Raw genomic sequence first — 25,173 nt, 5'->3', positions numbered from 1 at the left:
CCACTATTGCGGTGCAGAATCGCCTGGATTCCACCGCTGTTGAAATTCCATGAATTAGCATGCGGATGCGAATTTTTGCGCGTTTTTTGCCGCGAATTCGCATGCGAATTCGCATAGGTGAGGGTATATGCGAAATTAACCATGTCACTGCCTGTTTGAATTACATTGGCACCTATGCGAATTCGCATGCGAATTCGCATGAAAATTCGCATACCATAGCCGCATGCGAATTTCCTATTAAATACATTAGCGGCGATTCGCATGCATTCCACTCGCAGGCGAATTCGTTGGCTCTTTTGTGCGTTTTTTTACCGCTGAAAAAAACGCACCTCAACAACGCTACAGTGGAAACAGGCCCATCCACTTGCATTACATGTGCGAATCTGCATGCGTTGGACGCATGCAGATTCGCGATAGTGGAAACGAGCCCTGACTGACACTTCCACCCTTCTTCACAGACTGAAGGATGGAAAACAACTTACAATGCAGTTGTGAGAGGTGGTAACTTGGGTAAGTTAAAGAGGAGCTGTATCTCAGAAAAAAAACACCACATACATAAGTAAATAAATACTTGCTCTACTTACATAACAGAAAAATTGGACTGTCTACATTTTGATTTTAGTAATTTTTCTACAGAAAAAAAGAAGAAGAAAACCTTCTTAGCATTTTTCATTTTACCTGTGGCAATTTTGAAGCCAATCTTGATGTAATTTCGCTCCTCTGCCTGATTGTGATGCATTGCCCGCCCTTAACTATAGAAAGTGCATTGTCTCAGCATGAGAAATATTGGCTAATCAGCGAGGAATAGAGGTGTGGGAGGGGAAACAGAAGGGAAAGAGGCTTCAGCCAATCAGGCTGCATTAGTTAAGTCTGAGGCTAAGTAGAGAAGCAAAAAAGGACAACCCAGCATGCCCTGCAACTTCCTTTGTGTTTACCAAATTTTGTGTGTACCAAATAAGAGTCACGTAAACCGGAAAATGATGGTTTATGGAGAAGAAAAGTAATAGTGATTTAAACGTTTGGATTGCCTGGATAGCATCCTTATTACTTGTTTACCAGATAAAAAATAAAGACTTGAACAGCAGAGATCCACTGTGAAAAAACAAACAAAAAAACTTAAAGGAATACTGTAGGGGGGGGGGGGGGGGGTTCGGAGGAAAAATGAGTTGAACTTACCTGGGGCTTCTAATGGTCCCCCGCAGACATCCTGTGCCAGTGCAGCCACTCACCGATGCTCCGGCCCCACCTCCACTTCTGGAATTTCAGTCTTTGAAGTCTGAAAATCACTGCGCCTGCGTTGCCATGTCCACGCTCCCGCTGATGTCGCCAGGAGCATACTGCGCAGGCACAGACCATACTGGGCTTGTGCTATGCACTCTTGGTGACCTCAGCGGGAGCGAGGACACGGCAACGCAGGCGCAGTGGTTTTCAGACTTCAAAGACTGAAATTCCAGAAGTGAACTGGAGGTGGGGCCGGAGCATCAGTGAGTGGCTGTGGGGGCACAGGATGTCTGCGGGGAACCATTACAAGCCCCGGGTAAGTTCAGCTCATTTTCCCCCGACCCCCCTACAGTATCCCATTAAGCTCAGAACAGGAAGTTTTCATCTAAAGCTTTGGTACACTAAAGGATTTCAGTATAGCACAATTAGTTAATTAAAAAAAAAAACCCACACGACGCAAACCTGTATGTATATATATATATATATATATATATATATATATATATATATATATATATATATATATATATTTTTTTTAAACTATGGGCAAGGGTTGGTCAACAAAATCCAAATAATTCTGTTGAATTACCGAAAATGGACCAATATATATTATACTGTATATAACAAATTTTATTATACTGTACATAGCAAACAGCTGATTACTAACATAATATTTATATTATGCAATTTATTTCAGGACTCGACAATGAAATGACAATGTACAGTATTCAGTCTTTTCATTGCCCTGAAACAAAGCAGTTCCTACGTCATCCACTAGGTGGAAGCAGAGTCCTTAAATGAACAGAACCTACCATATTCTAAACCAATGCAATAAAAGTTAGATTCATCTTTCACACTGTGCATATCAATCTGTTTGGCTGCCAAAAAGTATTTGCACTACAATGTTGCATTCTGTTTGCATTTTATAAAACCCACACATGTCAAAGACAACACTTAATATCGAGTCTTCAAAGGACCTCTGTGACCAATTTGCCCATTTCTTCACAGACAAAGTCTCCGCTAAAAGGTCCGCCATCCAACTTACAGCATCTGAGCCTAATATAGCGCCAAAGACCATTAGCAGAGACAACGTAAACTGCTCCGACCTGTTTGTACCGGTATTCCTCAAAATTGTTAACTGTTCCTTACAATCAGGGATATTTCCTGCTTTACTGAAGGAAGCAATCATCAGGCCTCTCCTCAAAAAACCCTCCCTGGACCCAGATGCAATGACCAGCTACAGACCTGTCTCTAACCTCCCCTTTCTGGGCAAGCTAATTGTAAAAGCTGTATACCTCCAGCTAGAAGCCAGAATCCTACAAAATAACAGTTATGACCCATTCCAGTCTGGCTTCAGGAAACACCACAGCACTGAAACTGCCCTCATCCAAATATGCAACCACCTGCTCATGGCAAGAGACAGAGGAGAGTGCTCGATCCTCATACTGCTAGACCTTTCTGCAGCCTTTGACACAGTTGACCATGACATCTTGATAAACAGGCTACAGGAATACTGCGGCATTGATGGCATAGTACTTCAGTGGTTCCAATCCTTCTTGAGTGGCAGAACCCACAAAGTGTCTATGGGGCCCTTCCTGTCCACCCCTGTAACACTTAAGTATGGGGTGCCCCAGGGCTCAATCCTCTCTCCCCTGCTTTTCACGATTTACATGCTACCGTTGGGAAAACTAATCCAAAAACATGGCCTGACATACCACTGCTATGCAGACGACACCCAACTATATCTTTCCTTCAAGCCTGGTGTAACAGACCCAACTCTAACTATAAAAACGCCTGCTTACGTGAACTACAGCAATGGATGAATGACAACTGGCTGAAACTAAATGCAGACAAAACTGAAGTCCTTCTGATTGGAGGGCAGAGCATGATAACAAAACAACTTAACTTGCAGTCTTCACCACTGGGAATAGGAGGCACGGATCTACGCAGCTCTGATCATGTGCGTAGCCTGGGAGTTCTAATTGATGGGGATTTAAACTTCAGAACTCAAATCTCTGCTGTGGTGAAATCATCCTATTTTCACCTGAAGAACATTGCAAAAATCAAGCACCTCATACCCCCAGAAGATTCTGCCAACCTTAGTCCACGCCTTCATCACATCCCGACTGGACTACTGCAATGCTCTCTACACTGGCCTTCCAAAAAAGGTCTTGTACCGCCTACAGCTGATACAGAATACTGCTGCCAGACTGCTAACCAACCAACCCCGTCACTGCCACATAACGCCAGTCCTGCATTCCCTTCACTGGCTACCTATAGAATGAAGGGTCCTATTCAAGATCGGCCTACTGACATTTAAATCCCTGAATAATCTAGGCCCTGGATACATGAAAGATATGTTACAGCTGCGTAGCAATTCCCGCATTCTCAGATCCACAGGTTCTAATAATCTAGTCATACCCAGAGTCCACTTGGAAACTTTTGGTCCCAGAGCCTTCTGTCATGCTGCCCCTACGTTTTGGAACTCCTTACCTCAACAGATCAGGACAGCACCATCCCTGGACATGTTTAAATCCAGACTGAAAACCCACCTGTTCAGTCTGGCATTTGCAGAAATATAACTTTTGTTGTGTGAATACTTCATCCTACTAATTACTGAATTTGAGAGAGCCTAAGCGCTTTGAGTCCTATGGGAGAAAAGCGCTATAGAAATGTTATTGTATTGTATTGTATTGAGATCAACACAAGAAAAAAATGCTGATGCAAAATAAAACATGCAGGCAAAGCGCTGTGTTTACACGCACGCATGCCATAGTTCCCAACTATCCCACTTTCGGAGGGACAGTCACTCTTTGGGAACCCAATCCCTCTGTCCCTTTTTCCTGCTCATTTGTCCCTCTTTCAGGACTGATGGACAGATCTGTGTAAATACTGTATACCGGTATGCGTTTTCCTACTGAAAAATGTGTTAAATTGACTCCAAACTTTATTCCCCTCCTTTAAATTGATATAGAGCAAAGTACCCGGTTATCCGGAATTCAGAAAACCGGAAGTCTCAACTAACAGGCATGCCTGTAGGATAGCAGGGCCTCATTTGGGGGGCTTTTGAGGGGGCTGGCAGGCTTAAAACTACTTACCGAGGCTCCAGCGATGGCTGGCAGTCTCCCTGAATCTGCTCGCGGGCTCATAGCAGTTTCCAGCATCTGTGTACGGAAGCCAGACTGTCACATGATGCGGGTCAGCTGACACTCTGGGTTCCGTACACTGGGGAAGCCAGAAAGCCAATCAGAGCCCACGATGAGGTTCAGGGAGACCGATAGCCATCGCTGGAGCCTCGGTAACTAATTTGCGGGGGGGAGAAGGTTTGCACAAGCAACTGGAAAGCACATGCATCTGGCGTAAGGCTATTCCGGGCTGGTGCCAGTTCCCGGGGAGTTTGCTGTATTTCTTGATTTCAAATGTTAATATGAAGAAAAATTAGTAATGATAATTACAATTTTCTTATGAATTTTTAGGGATATGCGTGGTGAGAGGTGGTGGGGGCGTGGTTAGAGGTGTGGCTTCACTATTTGATATGCTTCACTGTTAGACTAGTGGTTAGGTTCTCTCCCATGGGGGCCCGTCACCGCCGTGGGAGAGTCTTGTAGGGATAATTTGTGCACAACTTATGCTGAAGCTAACGCCCTCCTTTACTGTACCTGTTTTGAATGCAAGGTGTGTAATCTGCCCGTTATTCGAGCTCTGCATACTTGTGCAGGTAGTCAATTCAGGTGCAGCGTCTGTTTGGAAGCGCTGCCATTTCTTTCTGCAATACAGATGGTGGGGTTAGGGAGCAGCCCCCCTAAGGTAAGTAGTGCCTGTCACCCGTCAAACCCCCCCTCCCCCAAATGGCCCATCTCATTTACAGACTTTCCTTATAGATACCAGGTAGACAAGCACCCAACGGGGAAAGTCGTGTGCTTAAGTGGAAAGACTAAATAGCCCAAATGAGTCAAAAGAAATCTAATGCGAAGAATCCACAGCACCATGCCAGTAATGTATAGCTCTTTTATAGATAAAGCCATAGCAGCGACAGACGCCGTTTCGGACAAGGTCCTTCCTCAAGCTGTGTCAGGCTTACTCTGAAGTGTAACACACATCATCCCTTCTATATCAACCAGAAATACAAAAGACAACTTTACTTACGGTAACGTCTTTTCCAGTAGTCAGAAGGACAGCACCCCTGGTGAGACTTGTCTCCCTCCCAATCGTGGACAGGAACTGCAAAAGAAAAGATTTGCATAACAAATAGGCAGCCATACATAAGCCACTAGCTTACCATGAGTAACTCAGTTAATACAAAAGATGACACGGACCTCATAGATGCTTACTTACATAATTATTATTCCACCCAAAAGAAGGGCGGGTTGCAGGGGTGCTGTCCTTCTGACTACTGGAAAAGACGTTACCGTAAGTAAAGTTGTCTTTCCCAGAACGTCATAGGACAGCACCCCTGGTGAGACGATGTACAAGATATAGGCTCTAGGGAGGGACCACTGCCTGCAGCACCTTTCTTCCGAATGATAAGTCTGCTGCAGCCGAGATGTTTAGGCGATAATGTTTCACAAAAGTGTTCTGACTTGACCAGGTAGCAGCTCTGCATATCTGTTCTATAGATGCCCCTGCCCTCTCTGCCCAGGAGGTTGATATTGCCCTTGTGGAATGAGCTCTAATTTGAGAACTTAAATGCTTCCCCTGAACCTGATATGCCGATGTAATAGCCTGTTTGATCCATCGTGCCAGCGTTGCCTTGGAAGCTTTGTTGCCTCTTTGTTTTCCAGCAAATAGGGTGAACATCGCGTCAGTTTTCCTCCAGGGACCTGTTCTTTCCATGTAGTGTATGAGACATCTCCTTACGTCAAGGAAATGAAGTTTCCTTTCCTTATCATTACTAGGATTCTCGCAAAAGGAGGGTAGGAAGATCTCCTGATTTCTGTGAAATGAGGAAACTACCTTGGGTAGAAAGGCTGCATCAGGTCGCAATGTTATTCTATCCTCCGAAATGGTGCAGTAAGGTTCTCTAATAGATAACGATTGTAATTCACCTATTCTCCTGGCTGAAGTAATGGCCAACAGGAAAATGGTCTTTAAGGTAAGAAATTTGTCTGAAATTTGTGCTAATGGCTCAAACGGAGCCTCACACAAACCCTGTAAAACAATGTTTAAATCCCAAGCAGGTACATTAGTTTTAATTGCTGGCTTAAGTCTCTTTAAAGCTTGAAAAAAACGTACAATTAAATCTTCTGCCAGCCGTCTTTCTAAAAATACGCTCAGAGCAGATACCTGTACCTTCAGGGTGCTGATACTAAGACCCTTCTTATATCCACACTGAAGAAATTCCAATACGGACTTAAGAGATGTATTGTTAAAGGATCTTTCCATACACCAGTCGTTAAATATTCTCCAGGCTTTTTGGTATATTTTTCGAGTCACCTTCTTCCTACTTTGTATCAAAGTTTCTGATAGCTCATCTGAAAACCCTTTGGACTTCAGGATGCCCCATTCAGGTTCCAAGCTGAAAGGTGAAGCCTGTCTAAATTCGGATGCCATACTGGACCCTGAGATAGCAAGTGTGGTAGAGGAGGAAATATTATTGGATCTGTTACTGCTAGTGCCCTCAGTGACGTGAACCATGGTCTTTTTGGCCACAGTGGAGCTATTAAGATTACTCGAGCCTTGTCCTGTATAATCTTCTTTATCACTCGTGCTAGCAACGGAACTGGAGGAAATGCATACATCATTACTTCTCCCCAATTGATCGAGAAGACATCTACTTTCCATGGTAGGTCCTCTGGAAACAGGGCACAAAATTGTTGGCATTTTGTATTCACCCTCCTTGCAAACAAGTCTATGTTTGGGCAGCCCCACTGTAACGTCACCTGCTGAAATATTTCCTGATCTAATGACCATTCGTTCGCATCCAACCTCTTCCTGCTGAGGTAGTCTGCCAGTTGGTTTGAGGTTCCCTTTAAGTGTGTCGCTGTTAAGGATGAGAGATTTCTTTCTGACCAAAATAGGATCTTCGTCGTCTTTTGCCATAAGGATTGACTCCTCGTACCCCCTTGTTTGTTTAGGAAAGCCACCACACTCTGGTTGTCTGTCCTTATCTTCACATGAGAGTTCTTGATTAAGGGCCCGAAATGTAGTAAAGCCTGTCACACTGCTTGCAGTTCTCTGTTGTTTGATGACTGTGAACTGATCGTCATACTCCAGGCTCCCTGAGCCGGTAGAGAATTGAAGTGGGCTCCCCAGCCCCATAAACTGGCGTCGGTTGTAATTGTATTCTGCTGAGGAAAACTCCACAGACGACCTGGAGACAGATGATCCAGCTGTTGCCACCAAAGCAGAGAAGCCTTTGTACTTTGTGGAATGACGATTTTCTTGTCTAGAGCCGTCAGAGACCTGTTCCAAGATCTTAGTATCCACATCTGTAGGAATCTTGCATGGAACTGCCCCCACTGGATTGCCGAAAAGGAAGAAGTTAGAAGACCTAGAAGTGCCATAGCTTTCCTTAGCGATATGCTTCTCAATTTCTGAAACGAGAGAACATTATTAAGAATAGCACTGATCTTCCTATCAGGTAACAACAATTTCTCCTTTCTAGTAGAAATAATGAAACCCAAAAACTCTAAGGATTGGAAAGGGACTAGGACAGACTTTTCCCAATTAATCAACCAACCCAAGTCCTGGAAGAGGCTCAAAGTTGTAGATATCTGATCAAAAACGGATTTCTCAGAAGACCCCCATAATAAAAAATCATCAAGGTAACCGACAATATTAATCTGTCTTAACCTGAGAAGGGCTAGTACCTCAGACATAACCTTGGTGAATAGCCATGGAGCTGAAGATAAACCGAAAGGTAAGGCATTAAATTGAAAATGTCTTACCTCTCCTTCCATCCACACGGCGAACCTTAGGTACTGTTGGCAGGATAAGTGGATTGGCAGATGTAGATATGCATCCTTCAGGTCTAGGGATGCCAAGAAGTCGTCCTTCTGTAAGAGATGAACTACAGATCGAATATTGTCCATCCTGAACTTTCTGTATTTGACCCTCAGATTCAGTTTCTTTAGGTTTAGAATAAATCGATAGGTTCCTTGAGGCTTCTTCACCAGGAAGACTGGGGAGTAGAATCCCTGTTCTTTTTGACATGCTGGAACCTGACGAATTACCCTTTTCTGAAGAAGTGATCTTATTTCTGACTGAAGGGCTATTCTTAAAGATGGGTCTTTTGGACAAGGGGTTAAGACAAAATTTTGAGGGGGAGGCTGCTCGAACTCTATACTGTAACCTTCTAATATTATATTCAGTAACCACTGATTGTTGAATAGTTGTTGCCATCTTTCGAAATAGTTGGCGATTCTCCCCCCCACTGGAATGATGGCGTCATTGCTTGCCTGTCTTTTTGGTATTAGTAGAGGTATTGGGGGGTCTTTGTTGTCTATAAGGAGCCCATCTTCTACCCCTGGAAGATTTATTATCCGCTTCATTTTTGGCGGGGGCCCGAAATGGCCGCTTATTCTGAAAGGGGCGCTTCCTTGGGAAATTCTTTTTATTATCCGCCGTACGATCCAGTGTATCGTCCAGCCTTGAACCGAACAGCAGATTGCCTTCACAGGGGATACCACAAAGCTTAGATTTTGATGAAGTATCCCCATTCCAGGTCTTAACCCAAACTCCTCTTCTAGCTGAGTTTACTAATGCCGTGGTTCGGGCTGCCAACTTTACTGTATCATCTGCCGCATCAACCATGTAATTTGAGGCATTCGTAATTTTAGGAAAGTCGTTAAGAATTTCTTCCCTAGAAACGCCATTAGCAATTTTAAACTGCAAGTCTGATAGCCAAGTCTTCAGAGAACGACTAACTTCCGTTGATGCCACTGCCGGTTTAAAAGTTAATGAAGCAGACTCCCAAGCCCTGCGCAAAACATTATCCATCTTTTTGTCTATTGGATCTTTTAGGTTACCGAAGTCTTCAAACATTAGGTCTGATTTTCTTGACACCCTGGAAAAAGAAGGATCCAGCTTTGGCGGAGGACCCCAACAAGCCTGGTCATCCTGGGCAAAAGGGTAGCGCTTAGATAAAGATTTGGGCCAAAAGGCCCTTTTCTCAGGATTTTCCCATTCTTTCTTAATCATAGATTTAAGAGTAGAATGGACCGGAATGAATCTGGATTGGGGGTCCGCCAAACCCTCATACATCTGGTCCAGGGGTGTCAGGGGTTTTTGCTCTGATATAATACCCATTGTTTCATGCATGGAGGTTAGGAGATCTTTCATTAAATCTGGGGAAAAAGCAAATTTCTGTGGTTTTTCAGCTTTTTCCATCTCTTCACCCTCAGATATCTCTTCTAATGCAGATATTTCCCCTTCAGAGAGTTCTGAGCCCTCTATATCACTCTCCCTACTTCTCCTAGCCTGCACAGGAATACGTGCTGCCGGAATAGGAGAAGACACAATATTGATAGGCATAACAGTAGCGTCACTGCTAGGGCCAGGCATATCAGCAGGGTTGGGGGCTACAGCTTGAGACGAAATAGCAGAATCTTTAATTTCTTTGATTGCTGAAGACATTTCTGCCCGCATCCAACCCATCAGATCTTTAAATATGACAGGGGATTCATCTTTAACAAGTTTATTTGTACAATCCTGGCACAACTTTTTAGAGGATGAGGATGACAAGCGAGTGAAGCAAATGGCACATTTCTTCGCAGATTTGCTAGATCCACTTGATCCATGCTGACCCTTGTCAGTTTTATCATGTTTTTCAGGCTGTTCATGTTTTTCAGGCTATAAAACATAATAATAAGCCAACCATTAGCACCCTCTCTAGTACACACATATATACATATACACACTGCATATTTATATTTCATTGTACTTGCCAGAGAGGAATCTTGGGCTGGCCTGGCAGACTGCGCAGGAGCTGACCCAGAAGCGTCCTCCATGCTCACATAAACCACCAGAGTGAGACAGGGAAAAAGATTAAATAAAGAATCACATGAACAACAGGGCTCAGCTGACTAGCCCATTAGCATAATTCATTTCTGGATTACCTCGTCGCGGCACCTGCCGCTTAATTGTTATGCGTAATTACCTACTTATCCCCGCAGCCCCTGCCGCGCTTATTTGCAAATTACCTCAGCGAATCAGCTGCTGCTGATTCGCAATCACCGCCGCGGCCCCTGCCGCCCGATCAGAGTCACGCTGGACGCCGTGCGTGACGACTTCCGGGTTGACCCGGAAGTACCTTGGTCTGAAAGCGCGCCTGCGCTATATCTCTGCTGCCTCGTACGGAGAAGCCTCCTCCACGCTGCAGGGCTCCGACTGTCCACTGTACAGCATGCCTGGAGCCCTGAAAGACGTTGCCCCCGACCACCTGTCATGGATAGCATCCTGGAGACCTCTCCTCTGCATTCCCGTCCGGGACAGGAAACTGAACTGAGTTACTCATGGTAAGCTAGTGGCTCATGTATGGCTGCCTATTTGTTATGCAAATCTTTTCTTTTGCAGTTCCTGTCTACAATTGGGAGGGAGACAAGTCTCACCAGGGGTGCTGTCCAATGACGTTCTGGGAAACAACCAATCAGGATGCAGAGAGGATACAGAGGACCTGATGGGGAACTGCAAAACACCTTCCTTATGGGGAGGTTCATTTTCTATATTTTGTCACATAGGTGGCACCTGCTTAGTTGTCTAAGTTTCCTTTCTCTTTTTAAGCCCCAAGTAAATGATTTTGGATGAGGCCGTTTGCAGGGGCGTAACTAGAGGGGAGCAGCCCCTGCGACTGCAGGGGGGCCCAAATACTACTTCACTCAGATATAGGAGTCCATCCTTCAGATCAGGTGTTTTAAAGGCTACACTTGTGATGGGTGTGAAGAGCCTGATGGCCACACCTGTTTTACGTCTCTTGAAAAATGAGCCCCCCACGCTGTGAGGGTCACCAGGGGGAGGCAAGGGAAGGGTGTAAACATTGGGTGGGCTTCAAAGTTTTGTTGGGGGGATTTATAGTTAGGCCACTGGCCGTTTGAGTAATTTCTCATAAAAACACCAAACTCAGAATTCCAGGAAACATGATTCATAGCTGCTTCTATAGCCATACATGTAACTCCTCATCCATGCCCTAATAATTTCCCACCTTGACTACTGCAATGCCCTTCTGTCTGGTCTCCCTATGACCCGAATAGCCCCGCTGCAGTCCATCATAAATATGGCAGCCAGAATTATCCACTCCTCCCATCGCTCCACTACGGTGGATCCCCTCCGTGAAGCACTCCAGCTTCCTATCCAGTCCAGAATCAGATTCAAGACACTGTGTCTGACCTACAAATCTGTCCACAAAACCTGTCCAACCTACATTTCCGATTTTACTCAGAGGTACACCCCTAGCCACTCACTCCGCTCCAATGAACTTCGTCTAATCGCCCCCCGCATCACCCAGTCCCATGCATGCCTCCAGGACTTCTCAAGAGCTGCTCCAACACTATGGAACTCCCCATCTCCACCCATTAGGGCAGCCCCCTCCTTCAACATCTTCAAGAAGGCCCTCAAAAACTCACCTTTTCACTCTGACCTACTACCCCTCACAAGTGCTCTAAACCCACAGCTGAACTCTGGTCCCCTACCTTTCGTGTCCTTACCTCTCCCTCTAGATTGTAAGCCTTTGGGCAGGGTCCTCCTCCTTTTGTGTCCTACCTGATCATGCACCTCCATTACTGTAAACCCATCCTATGGATCTGAGTGAACCTAACTCGCCTAATCTCCATGCTCCCATCCAGTGACTGACTAAGCATTACCTTGTACTCATACTGTGCTGTGTGATCTGGTTTGCATGTATTCCTGTACTGTCTTATTGCTGTATGTAACCCCTAAATATTGTCTGTAACCTCAACTAATGTCCAGTGCTGCGTAATATGTTGGCGCTTTATAAATACAATAAATAAATAATTGTGACAGAAGGAAATCCTCAAGGAGACGGAAGGTAATATAGAACCTTCCCGTTCCTCCTATAGACCCGCGTTCTACCACTGGCTCCCCCGTTAGTCTCCGACCGATGGGACCGAGACTGCTCTCAAGTACTCCTGAAGACAGGCTGCTCTGTACTGCACATGTGCAAGTGTGTGTGAGAGTGTGCTCACGCATGCGCAGTAAGGAGCAACCCATCTTTGGGAGCACTTGGGCTCCTGAAGACTGCCGAAGCCTGCCGCAGCAGTAGAGAGCAGTCTCTGACCCATTGGTCGGAGACTGCTAAGGGCGGGGGGTTGAGCCAGCAGTGGAATGCGGGGACCAGGAGAGGAACAGGAAGGCACTACAGGACCCAGAGCCTTCCCTCTCCTTAGGTATCTTTTTTTTTCTTTTTAATTTTCACTTCAGACTCTTTTTCAGTCAGAAACATCTGCATGCTTGTTCAGGGTCTATGGCTATAAGTATTAGAGACAGGATTATGGGAAGTTTTTTTTATTTTTATTTATTTTTTTAGCCACGGTATGAAGCTTATCTCAACATGCATATAACTGAAAGTAATTTGCATTGTTAAATAAGGAAATAAATATGGCAGCCTCCATATCCTTCTCACTGCAGGTGTCCTTTAAAGAGAAACTCCGACCAAGAATTGAACTTTATCCCAATCAGTAGCGGATACCCCCTTTTACATGAGAAATCTATTCCTTTTCACAAACAGACCATCAGGGGGCGCTGTATGACTGATATTGTGGTGAAACCCCTCCCACAAGAAACTCTGAGTAACCTGGTACTCCTGGCAGTTTCCTGTCTGTGAACCTTGTTGCATTGTGGGAAATAGCTGTTGCCAAAAAGGCAAGCAGCAGCTACATCACCTGCCAACAGTAAAAATGTCACCATGTGATAAATGTCAGAATGTAAATCAGGGATTTAAAAGATTTTCCAATGGGCAAACATAGACTAAATCATTTATACATAATTATTGTAAAAATGAAGCACTTTTTTAATTACATTATTGTCTCTGGAGTTCCTCTTTAAAGGATACCTTAGCGGTAATTGCCTTTTAAAAAGGACGGTGTGTGGTGTGTGGAGTTGTGGAGGTGCTTATCCCACTTCCTGTGCCCTGCCATCTCCCTCCGTTCTCCGTTACCGATCCACATTGTCTCCTTATTTGGAGCGGTCGGTATTCTCCGACCCAGACAGACTGTGCTGCACATGCACAATATGTCCACTTGGGCCCCTTGCGACCACGCTTCCCTCATACGGCATTGCCAGGGAGTGCGGCTGTAAGGCGCCCAAGTGGAAATACGGCACATGTGCATCATACAGGATCTTCTCAAAAAATTAGCATTTTGGGATAAAGTTCATTATTTTCTGTAATGTACTGATAAACATTATACTTTCATATATTTTAGATTCAAATACACACAACTGAAGTAGTTCAAGCCTTTTATTGTTTTAATATTGATGATTTTGGCATACAGCTCATGAAAACCCAAATTTCCTATCTCAAAAAATTAGCATATTTCATCCGACCAATAAAAGAAAAGTGTTTTTAAAACACAAAAAGTCAACCTTCAAATAATTCTGTTCAGTTATGCACTCAATACTTGGTCGGGAATCCTTTTGCAGAAATGACTGCTTCAATGCGGCGTGGCATGGAGGCAATCAGCCTGTGGCACTGCTCAGGTGTTATGGAGGCCCAGGATGCTTCGATAGCGGCCTTAAGCTCATCCAGAGTGTTGGGTCTTGCGTCTCTCAACTTTCTCTTCACAATATCCCACAGATTCTCTATGGGGTTCAGGTCAGGAGAGTTGGCAGGCCAATTGAGCACAGTAATACCATGGTCAGTAAACCATTTACCAGTGGTTTTGGCACTGTGAGCAGGTGCCAGGTTGTGCTGAAAAATAAAATCTTCATCTCCATAAAGCTTTTCAGCAGATGGAAGCATGAACCCACTTTTGAACCAGAAACAGCGGCAGAAGCGCCTGGCCTGGGCTACAGAGAAGCAGCACTGGACTGTTGGTCAGTGGTCCAAAGCACTTTTTTCGGATGAAAGCAACTTTTACATGTCATTCGGAAATCAAGGTGCCAGAGTCTGGAGGAAGACTGGGGAGAGGGAAATGCCAAAATGCCTGAAGTCCAGTGTCAAGTACCCACAGTCAATGATGGTCTGAGGTGCCATGTCAGCTGCTGGTGTTGGTCTACTGTCTGTGTTTTATCAAAGGCAGGGTCAATGCAGCTAGCTATCAGGAGATTTTGGAGCACTTCATGCTTCCATCTGCTGAAAAGCTTTATGGAGAGGATTTCATTTTTCAGCACGACCTGGCACCTGCTAACAGTGCCAAAACCACTGGTAAATGGTTTACTGACCATGGTATTACTGTGCTCAATTGGCCTGCCAACTCTCCTGACCTAACCCCATAGAGAATCTGTGGGATATTGTGAAGAGAAAGTTGAGAGACGCAAGACCCAACACTCTGGATGAGCTTAAGGTCGCTATCGAAGCACCCTGGGCCTCCATAACACCTGAGCAGCGTCACAGGCTGATTGCCTCCATGCCACGCCGCATTGAAGCAGTCATTTCTGCAAAAGGATTCCCGACCAAGTATTGAGTGCATAACTGAACATCATTATTTGAAGGTTGACTTTTTTTGTTTTAAAAACACTTTTCTTTTATTGGTCGGATGAAATATGCTAATTGTTTGAGATAGGAAATGTGGGTTTTCATGAGCTGTATGCCAAAATCATCAATATTAAAACAATAAAAGGCTTGAACTACTTCAGTTGTGTGTAGTTGAATCTAAAATATATGAAAGTCTAATGTTTATCAGTACATTACAGAAAATAATGAACTTTATCACAATATGCTAATTTTTTGAGAAGATCCTGTAGTATGTCCGGGCCGGAGGTCACCCATCTGAACACTGAAGACACCTACAGGGATGATCAATGAGATACTTATTCCTGCTTGCATGCATATTTAATGCAATTGTATGCGGCTTGGACCTGGGCCATTTGAAAGTACTGGATTCACAGAGGACTCCAGCTCAGCAATACTGCTATACACCAGCAGGAATCAGATATGGATTTCCTTGGCAAAAATACTGCTGTGCAAACCCTGGACCATGCATTACTTACAGCTCCGGTCTCATCTCGTAGTGTTGAAATTCTCCCGCTCAGTAAACTGCAACACAAACAGATTTTGTATTTATTTATATAGCTGTACACAGTACAAAACAAATAGTGGGGACTGGGAGCATAGATATTTATACATTATTATTAGTAGTAGTACTGATTTATAAAGCGCCAACATATTCCGTGGCGCTGTACGAAGTTAGAAAAACAAACATGGGGTAAATAATGATACAGACAATGGTGTGCACCAATATATGGACACTGCAACAAAATACAGAATTGGAGGTTAAAACCAGGAGGAGGTCAAAAGTAGCTCATGTGCAGATCTGAGGTTGGGTTGGTATTTGAAAACAAGTGAGGAGAGGTGTGTGGTGTGGTGTGTGTGTGTGTGTGTGTGTGTGTGTGTGTGTGTGTGTGTGTGTGTGTGTGTGTGTGTGTGTGTGTGTGTGTGTGTGTGTGTGTGTGTGTGTGTGTGTGTGTGTGTGTGTGTGTGTGTGTGTGTGTGTGTGTGTGTGTGTGTGTGTGTGTGTGTGTGTGTGTGTGTGTGTGTGTGTGTAGGGGAGGGGGGATTGGAGAGCTTTGAAAGCTAGATATTTGATAAGAGTTCAAAATTCTGTATACTCAGGACATCCAGCAATAACTTTTATAGAGCTTGGAAATGGACAACCTAGTCTCTCAGCACAGAAGGACTTGGATATCTGGAAGCCTCTCACAGGGCACAGATAACATACAGGCTGGCAGTGTGAAGTACAGAGGAGACTACGGACGAGTTATGCAGCTGCAGTCCTGCCAGTCGCTGACACACAGGCACAGATAGCATACAAGCTGTCAGTGTGGAGATTACGGATGAGCTGTGCAGCTGCAGTCCTGACAGTTGCTGACACACAGGCACAGATAACATGCAGACTGACAGTGTGAAGTACAGAGGAGACAATGGATGAGCTGTGCAGCTGCAGTCCTGACAGTCGCTGACACACAGGCACAGATAACATACAGGCTGGCAGTGTGAAGTACAGGAGACAATGGATGAGCTGTGCAGCTGCAGTCCTGACAGTCGCTGACACACAGGCACAGATAACATACAGGCTGGCAGTGTGAAATACAGAGGAGACTGTGGATGAGCTGTGCAGCTGCAGTCCTGTCAGTCGCTGACACACAGGCACAGATAACATGCAGGCTGGCAGTGTGAAGTACAGGAGACAATGGATGAGCTGTGCAGCTGCAGTCCTGTCAGTCGCTGACACACAGGCACAGATAACATGCAGGCTGGCAGTGTGAAGTACAGGAGACAATGGATGAGCTGTGCAGCTGCAGTCCTGTCAGTCGCTGACACACAGGCACAGATAACATGCAGGCTGGCCGTGTGAAGTACAGAGGAGACTGTGGATGAGTTGTGCAGCTGCATTCCTGTCAGTCGCTGACACACAGGCAAAGATAGCATACAAGCTTGTCAGTGTAAAGTACAGAGGAAACTATGATGAGCTGTGCAGCTGCAGTCCTGTCAGTTGCTGACACAGAGGCACAGATAGCATACAGACTGGCAGTGTGGAGATTACGGATGAGCTGTGCAGCTGCAGTCCTGACAGTTGCTGACACACAGGCACAGATAACATATAGGCTGGTAGTGTGGAGATTACGGATGAGCTGTGCAGCTGCAGTCCTGACAGTTGCTGACACACAGGCACAGATAACATGCAGACTGACAGTGTGAAGTACAGAGGAGACTACGGATGAGCTGTGCAGCTGCAGTCCTGTCAGTCGCTGACACACAGGCACAGATAACATACAGGCTGGCAGTGTGGAGGAGATTACGGATGAGCTATGCAGCTGCAGAGTCCTGTCAGTCGCCGACATACAGGCTGCACACAGCATTTTAGGACGGGGTGGCAGAGCTCTCTCTGCACTATTAAACACTGCCAAGTAATTTTTTCGAAAGTGGGTGGGGCTTTAGTTTGCAAGTGGGCACAGTCAGAGACAGGGGGTGACTTCTGAGTGAATTTTTGCGTTATTTGCACGAAAATTTGCATTAGATCCATGGTTACAGGAAGTTGTCAGCAGTCATGACAAAGCTGTTACTAGGCAGATTATGGCAGATTATGTATATTTAACTAATGCGAATTTTCACGTATGAAAATTCGCAAAAGAACGCGTACAAATTTACATGCGAATTTTCACCAAGCAGAAAAATCTTATACGATTTTTTGCAGGCAAAAAATGTCACGCTACAATGGAAACGTATTAGATTTCCTTTAAAGAGAATCCGAGGTGGATTTTTTAAATATTAAACTACTTTACCACCACCAGATAAGGCCCCGTTCACACTGCACGCGTTTCCAGCCGCGTTTTGGAAACGCGTGCAGGTGGCCGACACGCACGACATCAGACATTGCATAGAGTGCAATGTCTGATGTTCACACTGCATGCGTTCCGGACCTGTGCGGTCCGGGAACGCATGCTGCACGCATTTTTTGTAAAAACGCGTGGCTGTCCCATTCACTTTTCAGTGATGGGATCAGCCACGCAACGCACACAAACGCGGATGGTGTGCGTTCGTACGCGTTGCGTTCCGCACGCATGGCCATCCGCGTTTGTGATGTGAACGGGGCCTAAGAGTATCCCCTGTGTTTACACAAATATAAACAAACACACACTTGGTTCTGTTTCTATTTTTAGAACACACTAACTCTGTATCGCCATCTTGGGGCCAAAAACTAAAACCACATCCAAATACCCTATTATACACATTCCCATAGAAAAACGAAATACATTTCAATTATCTTTAAAAACCTTTGGAGGTCAAGTGGTTAATCGGACACAGAGGCATGTTCTGTGCACAATGACATGCCTCATATCCTGCTGCTGCTGCCAGTCTCCCCTCCCACCCCCCACCTCTGCTGTCCCCCCTGATAAATAGCACCAGGCTAGTGACAATCTGCTTGTCGCTAGCCTGATGCTTACCTGCACATGTCAATCAGTGTCCTCCTCCTCCCCATTACACACTGCTCTCCCCGCCTCCGCCAGCTTCCTCCAATCAGAAGCTAAGCAGCAACCAAATGACCGCTTACCTGGAAAAGAAGGAGTCTGGGATCCACATGAGAGTTTGTCTTGATGTACTGAATCTGGAACAACAGAAAACATTCAGTTAAAGAGACTCCGTAACAAAAATTGCATCCTGTTTTTTATCATCCTACAACTTCCAAAAGCTATTCTAATGTGTTCTGGCTAACTGCAGCACTTTCTACTATCACCATCTCTGTAATAAATCAACTTATCTCTCTCTTGTCAGACTTGTCAGCCTGTGTCTGGAAGGCTGCCAAGTTCTTCAGTGTTGTGGTTCTGTGATGCATCTCCCCCCTCCAGGCCCCTCTCTGCACACTGCCTGTGTATTATTTAGAGTAGGGCAGCTTCTCTCTTCTCTCTTATCTTTTACAAGCTGGATAAATCCTCCTCTGAGCTGGCTGGGCTTTCACATACTGAGGAATTACATACAGGCACAGCTGTCTGCACTCTGCAGGAAGAAACAGCCTTACACTTCAGTGGAAGATAGCTGCAGGGGGAAAGAAACATACAAATGATCTCGAGATTCAAAAGGAAGGGTGTTTACAGCCTGCTTGTGTATGAATGTATTTTTCTATGTGTGGACATACTGTACATCAACCTACTTCCTGTTTTGGTGGCCATTTTGTTTGTTTATAAACAAACTTTTTAAAACTGTTTTTAACCACTTTTAATGCGGCGAGGAGCGGCGAAATTGTGACAGAGGGTAATAGGAGATGTCCCCTAGCACTGGTATGTTTACTTTTGTGCGATTTTAACAATACAGATTCTCTTTAAGTCACATTAAAGAGAAACTGTAGGGAATAAAACGTAACAATTAATAAAATTGCTTTTTTTTTTTTACAATATTAATTTATTAATTGTTTTCAGAGTTTACTCATTGTAAAATCTTTCCTCACCCCAATGTAATTTTCTGTCTGAAATATTTAATCTCGGCATGTGCATCATATACTGGCTGTTCTGGTAGAAAGAATGAGCTATGCAGGAGGCTGTCATTGCTATGACATATCCGTGCTGCATAAATCTTTTTGTAATGCAGAGTTACTGATGGTCATCTTGCCATTTCAGTTTTCAGCCAACTGTGTAAGTCTTAAAGGGCCTGGAAGGCACCTACCATATTATTTTTTAAGTATGAAACCTGCACTTTTTAGTGTCTTCTATAAAGTATGTCCTATATGTGAATGCCTCTCTCCTTGCATGTGTGATAAGCTGCCCACAGCAAGAAGTATTGCAACTCTGGAGGAATAACAGCTGCACTAATCAAAAAAACTGACCATATACTGTTTGTCCAGGCAGATAGAATGAGCTATGCATGAGGCTGTCACTGAAGATAACACATTTGAAATAGTATTTGAAAAAGGAAAAAAGTATAGATCTGGAAGGAGGGGACTGCTCAGTATAGATCTGGACTGAGGCTGACATTTATTTCCTTTTAAACAATCCCGGTTTCCTGGCAGTCCTGACAATCTTCTGCCAATAATAGTGTTAGCTATAGACCCTGAACAAGCATACAGATCTAATATTTCTGCCTGAAGTCTGACAGGATTAGCCACATATGCTTGTTTCAGGTTTGTGATTCAGACATTACTGATGCCAAAAGATCAGCAGGACTGATTGCTTAAGGCTGCTTCCACACAGGGACGTTACAGGCGCACATTAGTGCAGCCGGTAACGCTCCCCAACTCACAGCAATACAAAGTCAATGGAGCTGTTCACACTGCCCACGTTGCGTTACATGTAACGCTGCACGTTCTTCAGAACGTGCAGCATACTATAGCGTTCCAGCGGCTTAAGCCGCGTTAGACTGTTTGCACATGCTCAGTGTTGGGGCGGAGAGGAGGCGGGGAGAGGCCGCTACGTAGCCACGCACATGGCTACTCAATATGCACTTCACTGGTGGCCGCTGATTGGCTGGCGGTACCACGTGATGCGGAGTGTTTCACTCCACATCATGTGGTCCCGCCAGCCAATCAGCGCCACTCTTACTGCCCTAATGCGGAAAGAGCCGCTTAACGCGGCTCACTCAACGTCCTCTACCAACACCGGCAGGCGTTGCGTTAGGGGACGTTATGCGACCATAACGTCCACTATAACGCAACGTCCCGGTGTGTATCTAGCCTAAAGCGACCTGAACCCAGAACTTCCTTTCTGCTCTAAAAGATAAGCAACAGCTAACATTTCTTTGTTACAGATGATATGTAGAAAAGGACCGGCATCATCTGTAGTATAATGCTCTTTTATTTGTTCATCAGAAGTCAAGTACAGCCTATATCAGCGGCAGGATGTAGGCTGTACTGGACTTCTGATGAACAAATAAAAGAGCACAGATGGTGCCGGTCCTGTTCTACATATCTGAAGAGAGTCTGTTGTGCTGACAGACCGACCAGGCACATCTACAGCTATAGAGGTGCGCTCCACCACATACAATTGCTTCGTTACAGCTGACACAAATCCTGCAATAAATCTTCACTGTTTCTACTTCCTGCTTTCATGGAAGCACACATTGTTAACCTCCCTGGCGGTTAATTTTTTTTTTTCAAATGGTCAAAAAAACTTTTTTTTTAATTTTTTTGTTTTTGTTTCATGTAAAGCTACCAGAGTGGTAGCTACATGAAACACCACTAGAGGGCGCATGTGGCCCTCTAGTCCGATCGCCGCCGGCAACAATAGCAAACATGGGAGCACGTATATAACGCGTTCCCCTGTTTGGCTTCTCCTGTCGCCATGGCGACGATCGGCATGACGTCATGGACGTCAGCCGACGTCCTGACGTCAGGCGCACTCAATCCAGCCCATAGTGCTGCCCGAGACTCATTGGTCCGGGCAGCGCAGAGCTCTGGCGGGGGGGGCCCTCTTCTGCCGCTGCGTGCGGGCGATCGCCGCAGAGCGGCGGCGATCAAGCTGTGCGCACAGCTAGCAAAGTGCTAGCTGCACGCACAGCACTTTACATGGTGAAAATCGCCCCACCAGGGGCTGAGATATCTCCCTGCGCGGCATAGTCCGAGCTCAGCTCAGGCTTACCGCCAGGGAGGTTAACATCCTGTGCTTTCAAAAAAGCTTATCTGCCATGGCAGTCAGGAGACACAGGAGAGATCAAATTACAACTAGACACAAATGAGGGGGGATTAGACGGGCTAAACTCTCTTAATACATACAGGGTGCATTTCTCTGTTTTCCTTCTCTTCAGTGCAAGAGTTCAGGTCCACTTTAAAATAAATATGTCAGCCTTCATATCCTTCTCACTTCAGGTAAATTCCACTGAAGTGAGATAAATGTTACTGACTTCTCCTGTCAGTGGTTGTGATGCTCTGGCTGATCAGTATACGCTTAGTTATTTCACAGCCGATATGCCTTCCTATAGGGTTACTGTCATCGATCCACAGCTGCTCCTGTGCCACCCGGCTACTCCAATTACAGCCGGTGACTCATCTCTATTCTCATACACTGTCACACTGATCCTTTCCTGCTACTATCTCACTGGGGTTCATCATTCCTGCATCACCAACGGCTCATGTATCAGCACATCTTTGTCTATTATCTCTGACTCTTTAAAGCGTTATTGTCATAAAAATCCCATTTCAACAGCAACTTGTCTGAGTGTATTACGTGATAAAGATGCTATTCCTGCATTCAAAACTTGCAAAACTTTTTCTGCTGTTATGGTTTGGAGTTATCACATACTTTAGGAGCACCGGGCCTAGTGCCAAACAGTGCCAAAGAGTTGAATGCTGGGAGTTCTTTTTATCTATAATATATTCCTCCTCTTCCATTTATTTCCCTGCCTAGCTGCTTATCAGAAACACCCTCTGATTACTTGCGTTTACAAGCAAAGCAAGGCTGAGGTGACTCAGTGATTGGATGTGCAAATAAAAAAAATAGACAGTGCAGTTCCTAGTATACACATCAGTGGGAGTGTCTGAAGACTCTGGGAGAAGGGCAGCTAATGAATACACAATGAGCAAGAGAAGGGAGGATGGGAAACAAGAGTCAGGGAGGATATGATGTCAGCATTAGCTTGGCAAGATGGCCACTGCCTAGAATAGGATATTCTGCTCTTCCCTTATAAAATTCACAGGAATCATTACGTGGATAGCACAATACATCTGTTATGTAAGTAGAAGTAGTATTTATCTACTTATATATGTAATTTTTATTTCTAGGTTAGCATGGGTGTCGCTTGTTCTTTAAAGAGGCACTCTAGAATGAGCCAAAAATATCCCCCTTTGATATCAGTTATAGCAATAATCTTTGAAAGCTTAGTTTACTTTCGTTATAATACGCTTTGAGAAATTTATTTTAAAAAAAAAAGTGTTTCTTCTGTGGAAACCACTAGGTCTCTTAAGAAATGGGCTTTGTCAGACCCGATGTGTTAAAGGACAACTGTAACAAGAGAGATATGGCGGCTGCCATATTTATTATCTTTTAAGCAATACCAGTTGCCTGGCTGTCCTGCTGATCCTCTGCCTCTAATATTTTCAGCCATAGGCCCTGAACAAGCATGCAGCAGATCAGGTGTTTCTAACATCATTGTTAGATCTGACAAGATTAGCTGCATGCTTGTTTCTGGTGTGATTCAGACACTACTGCAGACAGATAGATTAACAGGGCTGCCAGGCAATTGGTATTGTTTAAAGGGAAATAAATATGGCATCCTCCATATACCGTTCACTACAGTTGTCCTTTAAAGAGACACTGAAGCGAAACATAAAATATAATATGATTTGTATGTGTAATACAGCTAAGAAATACAACATTAGGAGCAGAGACATAAGTCTCTAATTTTGTTTCCAGTACAGGAAGAGTTAAGAAACTCCAGTTATCTATGCAAAGGAGCCATTGAGCTCCACGACTTTCAAAGTCGCAGAGAGCTCTGTCTTCTAAAGCTTGTTATCTCAAGTGTCAGTCATTGTACTTTCTTCTAAAGAGGACAGTTCAAAATATATATCATATAAACTGAAAATAAAAATTATTTTCTTTGCTACAAATGTTCTAGTAATTATCCGTACTACACAACCAATTCATTATATCATAATTTTTTTTGCCCCTGTGTGTCTCTTTAAGACTGATAAGTAAAGATAACCCGAATGGTTCGCCGGCGAACGGGAACCGGCAAACTTCCGGGGTTCACGATCGCAGAAAACTGTGAACTTTACCGGAAGTTCGATTCGCCCCATAGTGCATCATTAGGGTCAACTTTGACCCTCTACATCACAGTCAGCAGGCACATTGTAGCCAATCAGGCTAAACACCCTCCTGGAGCCCCACCCCCCCTTATAAAAGGCAGGCAGCGTCAGCCTTTTCACTCAATCGCGTGCCTGCAGTAATTAGAGAAGGGAGAGCTGCTGCAGGGAGAACTGCTGCAGAGAGAGCTATAGGAAAAGCTTAGTTAGGCTCTTGTAGGCTTGTTCGCTTGTTCCTTGCTGATTCTTATTGTTAAGAAAGCATCCCTCAACAGCTCTTTTGAGAGCTAATTTTGCTCCTGTGATCTACTTTTGTTTTTTTGCGTGGCCCACTTGTATTATATACAGCCCTGTCGGACAGTTGCAGCTGGCCTTTGGCCCCCTGGTTGTAGGGGGGGCATTGGGAAGCCTCCCCGTGGCGCTCCTGGATAGTGATAATGTAGCATGAACTAATTCCCGCAGGGCAACCGCTTTGCGGTATTGGTTTTTGATCCTGCATAGTTTGGCATGCGAAAGCAAATGCATATTTGCATGAGCTATGCCTCATGATAAGCCAATTAGGCCAGATTTGCAAAGCCAGATTTGTTAGGTTTAAACTTGGTGTTTGAACACGCATACATTTTCTTGTTCCAAGTGTGATTACTACTGTGCCACTGCCAGGCCCAGCACATTCAGTGACTACCTATGTGTGTGACAGGCAGCTGCACATTTGTAATCCCAATCACTGCACCTGTTCACTATTCAGTGCACCCACCTACCTACGTGAGCGCACGCAGTGTCACTGTGCCTGTCCAGTACCTGTCTGTGTGTGACAGGTGCACATTTGTAATACCAGTCATTGCATAATTGTTCACAGTACCTGTGTGACCGCACGCTGTGTAATATACCACTCCGAGCAAACCTGTTAACTGCACCTGTGTGACAGCTGCACATTGTATTGTAATACCAGTCACTGCATACCTTTCACTGCACCTGTGTGACTGCACATTGTATTAGTCAAGTCAGTGCACACCTTTCACCCCCCTCCCCCCCCCCGATATGGACAAAACAGGTAGAGGCAGAGGCAGACCCAGAGGCGGGCCACCCGGCAGGTCTGTTCGTGGTGGTGCTGACGTGATTTTGTGTGGCCCTGGCCCAAAGTACAGTGCTCAGAAGAAGGCACGTCCCATCAACTCCAAAGATTGTCAGAAAGTGATTGACTATTTAACACAGAACACCTCATCTTCCGCAGCCACCAGCGCTACTACAAGCTCCACATCCGCTGCATTTGACACTTCGCAGGAGTTATTTGGTGAGGAAATCACTGATGCACAGCCATTATTGTTACAAGATGAAGGCGCTAAGCAAGTTACACCACCTCATATGTCTAAGTTAGGTGGCAATATGGACGTAACGTGTGAGGAGGAGGAGGATGAAGATGACGATGAAGTACCTGCTGTTGGTGCAGTTTATGAGGTGTCTGAGGCAAGCGAAGCTTTGGAGGATGATTACGATATGGATGCCACGTGGGATCCTAAGAGACAAGATGACCAAGGGGACAGTTCAGAGGGGGAGCCAGAGAGGAGTAAGAGGAGACGAGTTGCTGAAAGAAGCAGGGGGAGCTCGTCGTCCGAAACAG

General features: G+C 44.9%; 1 protein-coding gene across 1 annotated transcript in view; it reads right to left on the bottom strand.

Annotated features, from left to right (window-relative positions):
• KCTD3 (potassium channel tetramerization domain containing 3) overlaps positions 1–25,173 on the bottom strand; it is a 96,678-nt gene that overhangs the window by 63,433 nt on the left and 8,072 nt on the right. Inside the window, exons 2-3 of the mRNA XM_068232880.1 lie at positions 18,384–18,437; positions 15,322–15,367 (exon numbers count right to left, since the gene is read on the bottom strand). Coding sequence (XP_068088981.1) covers positions 15,322–15,367; positions 18,384–18,437 — 100 coding nt within the window. The remainder of the gene's footprint in view (positions 1–15,321; positions 15,368–18,383; positions 18,438–25,173) is intronic.

The sequence above is a fragment of the Hyperolius riggenbachi genome, chromosome 4, assembly GCF_040937935.1.
Source record: "Hyperolius riggenbachi isolate aHypRig1 chromosome 4, aHypRig1.pri, whole genome shotgun sequence".
NCBI classification, from domain to species: domain Eukaryota; kingdom Metazoa; phylum Chordata; class Amphibia; order Anura; family Hyperoliidae; genus Hyperolius; species Hyperolius riggenbachi.
The sequence above is the reverse complement of the archived record's forward strand: the minus strand, read 5'-3'. Positions and strand labels throughout refer to the sequence as shown.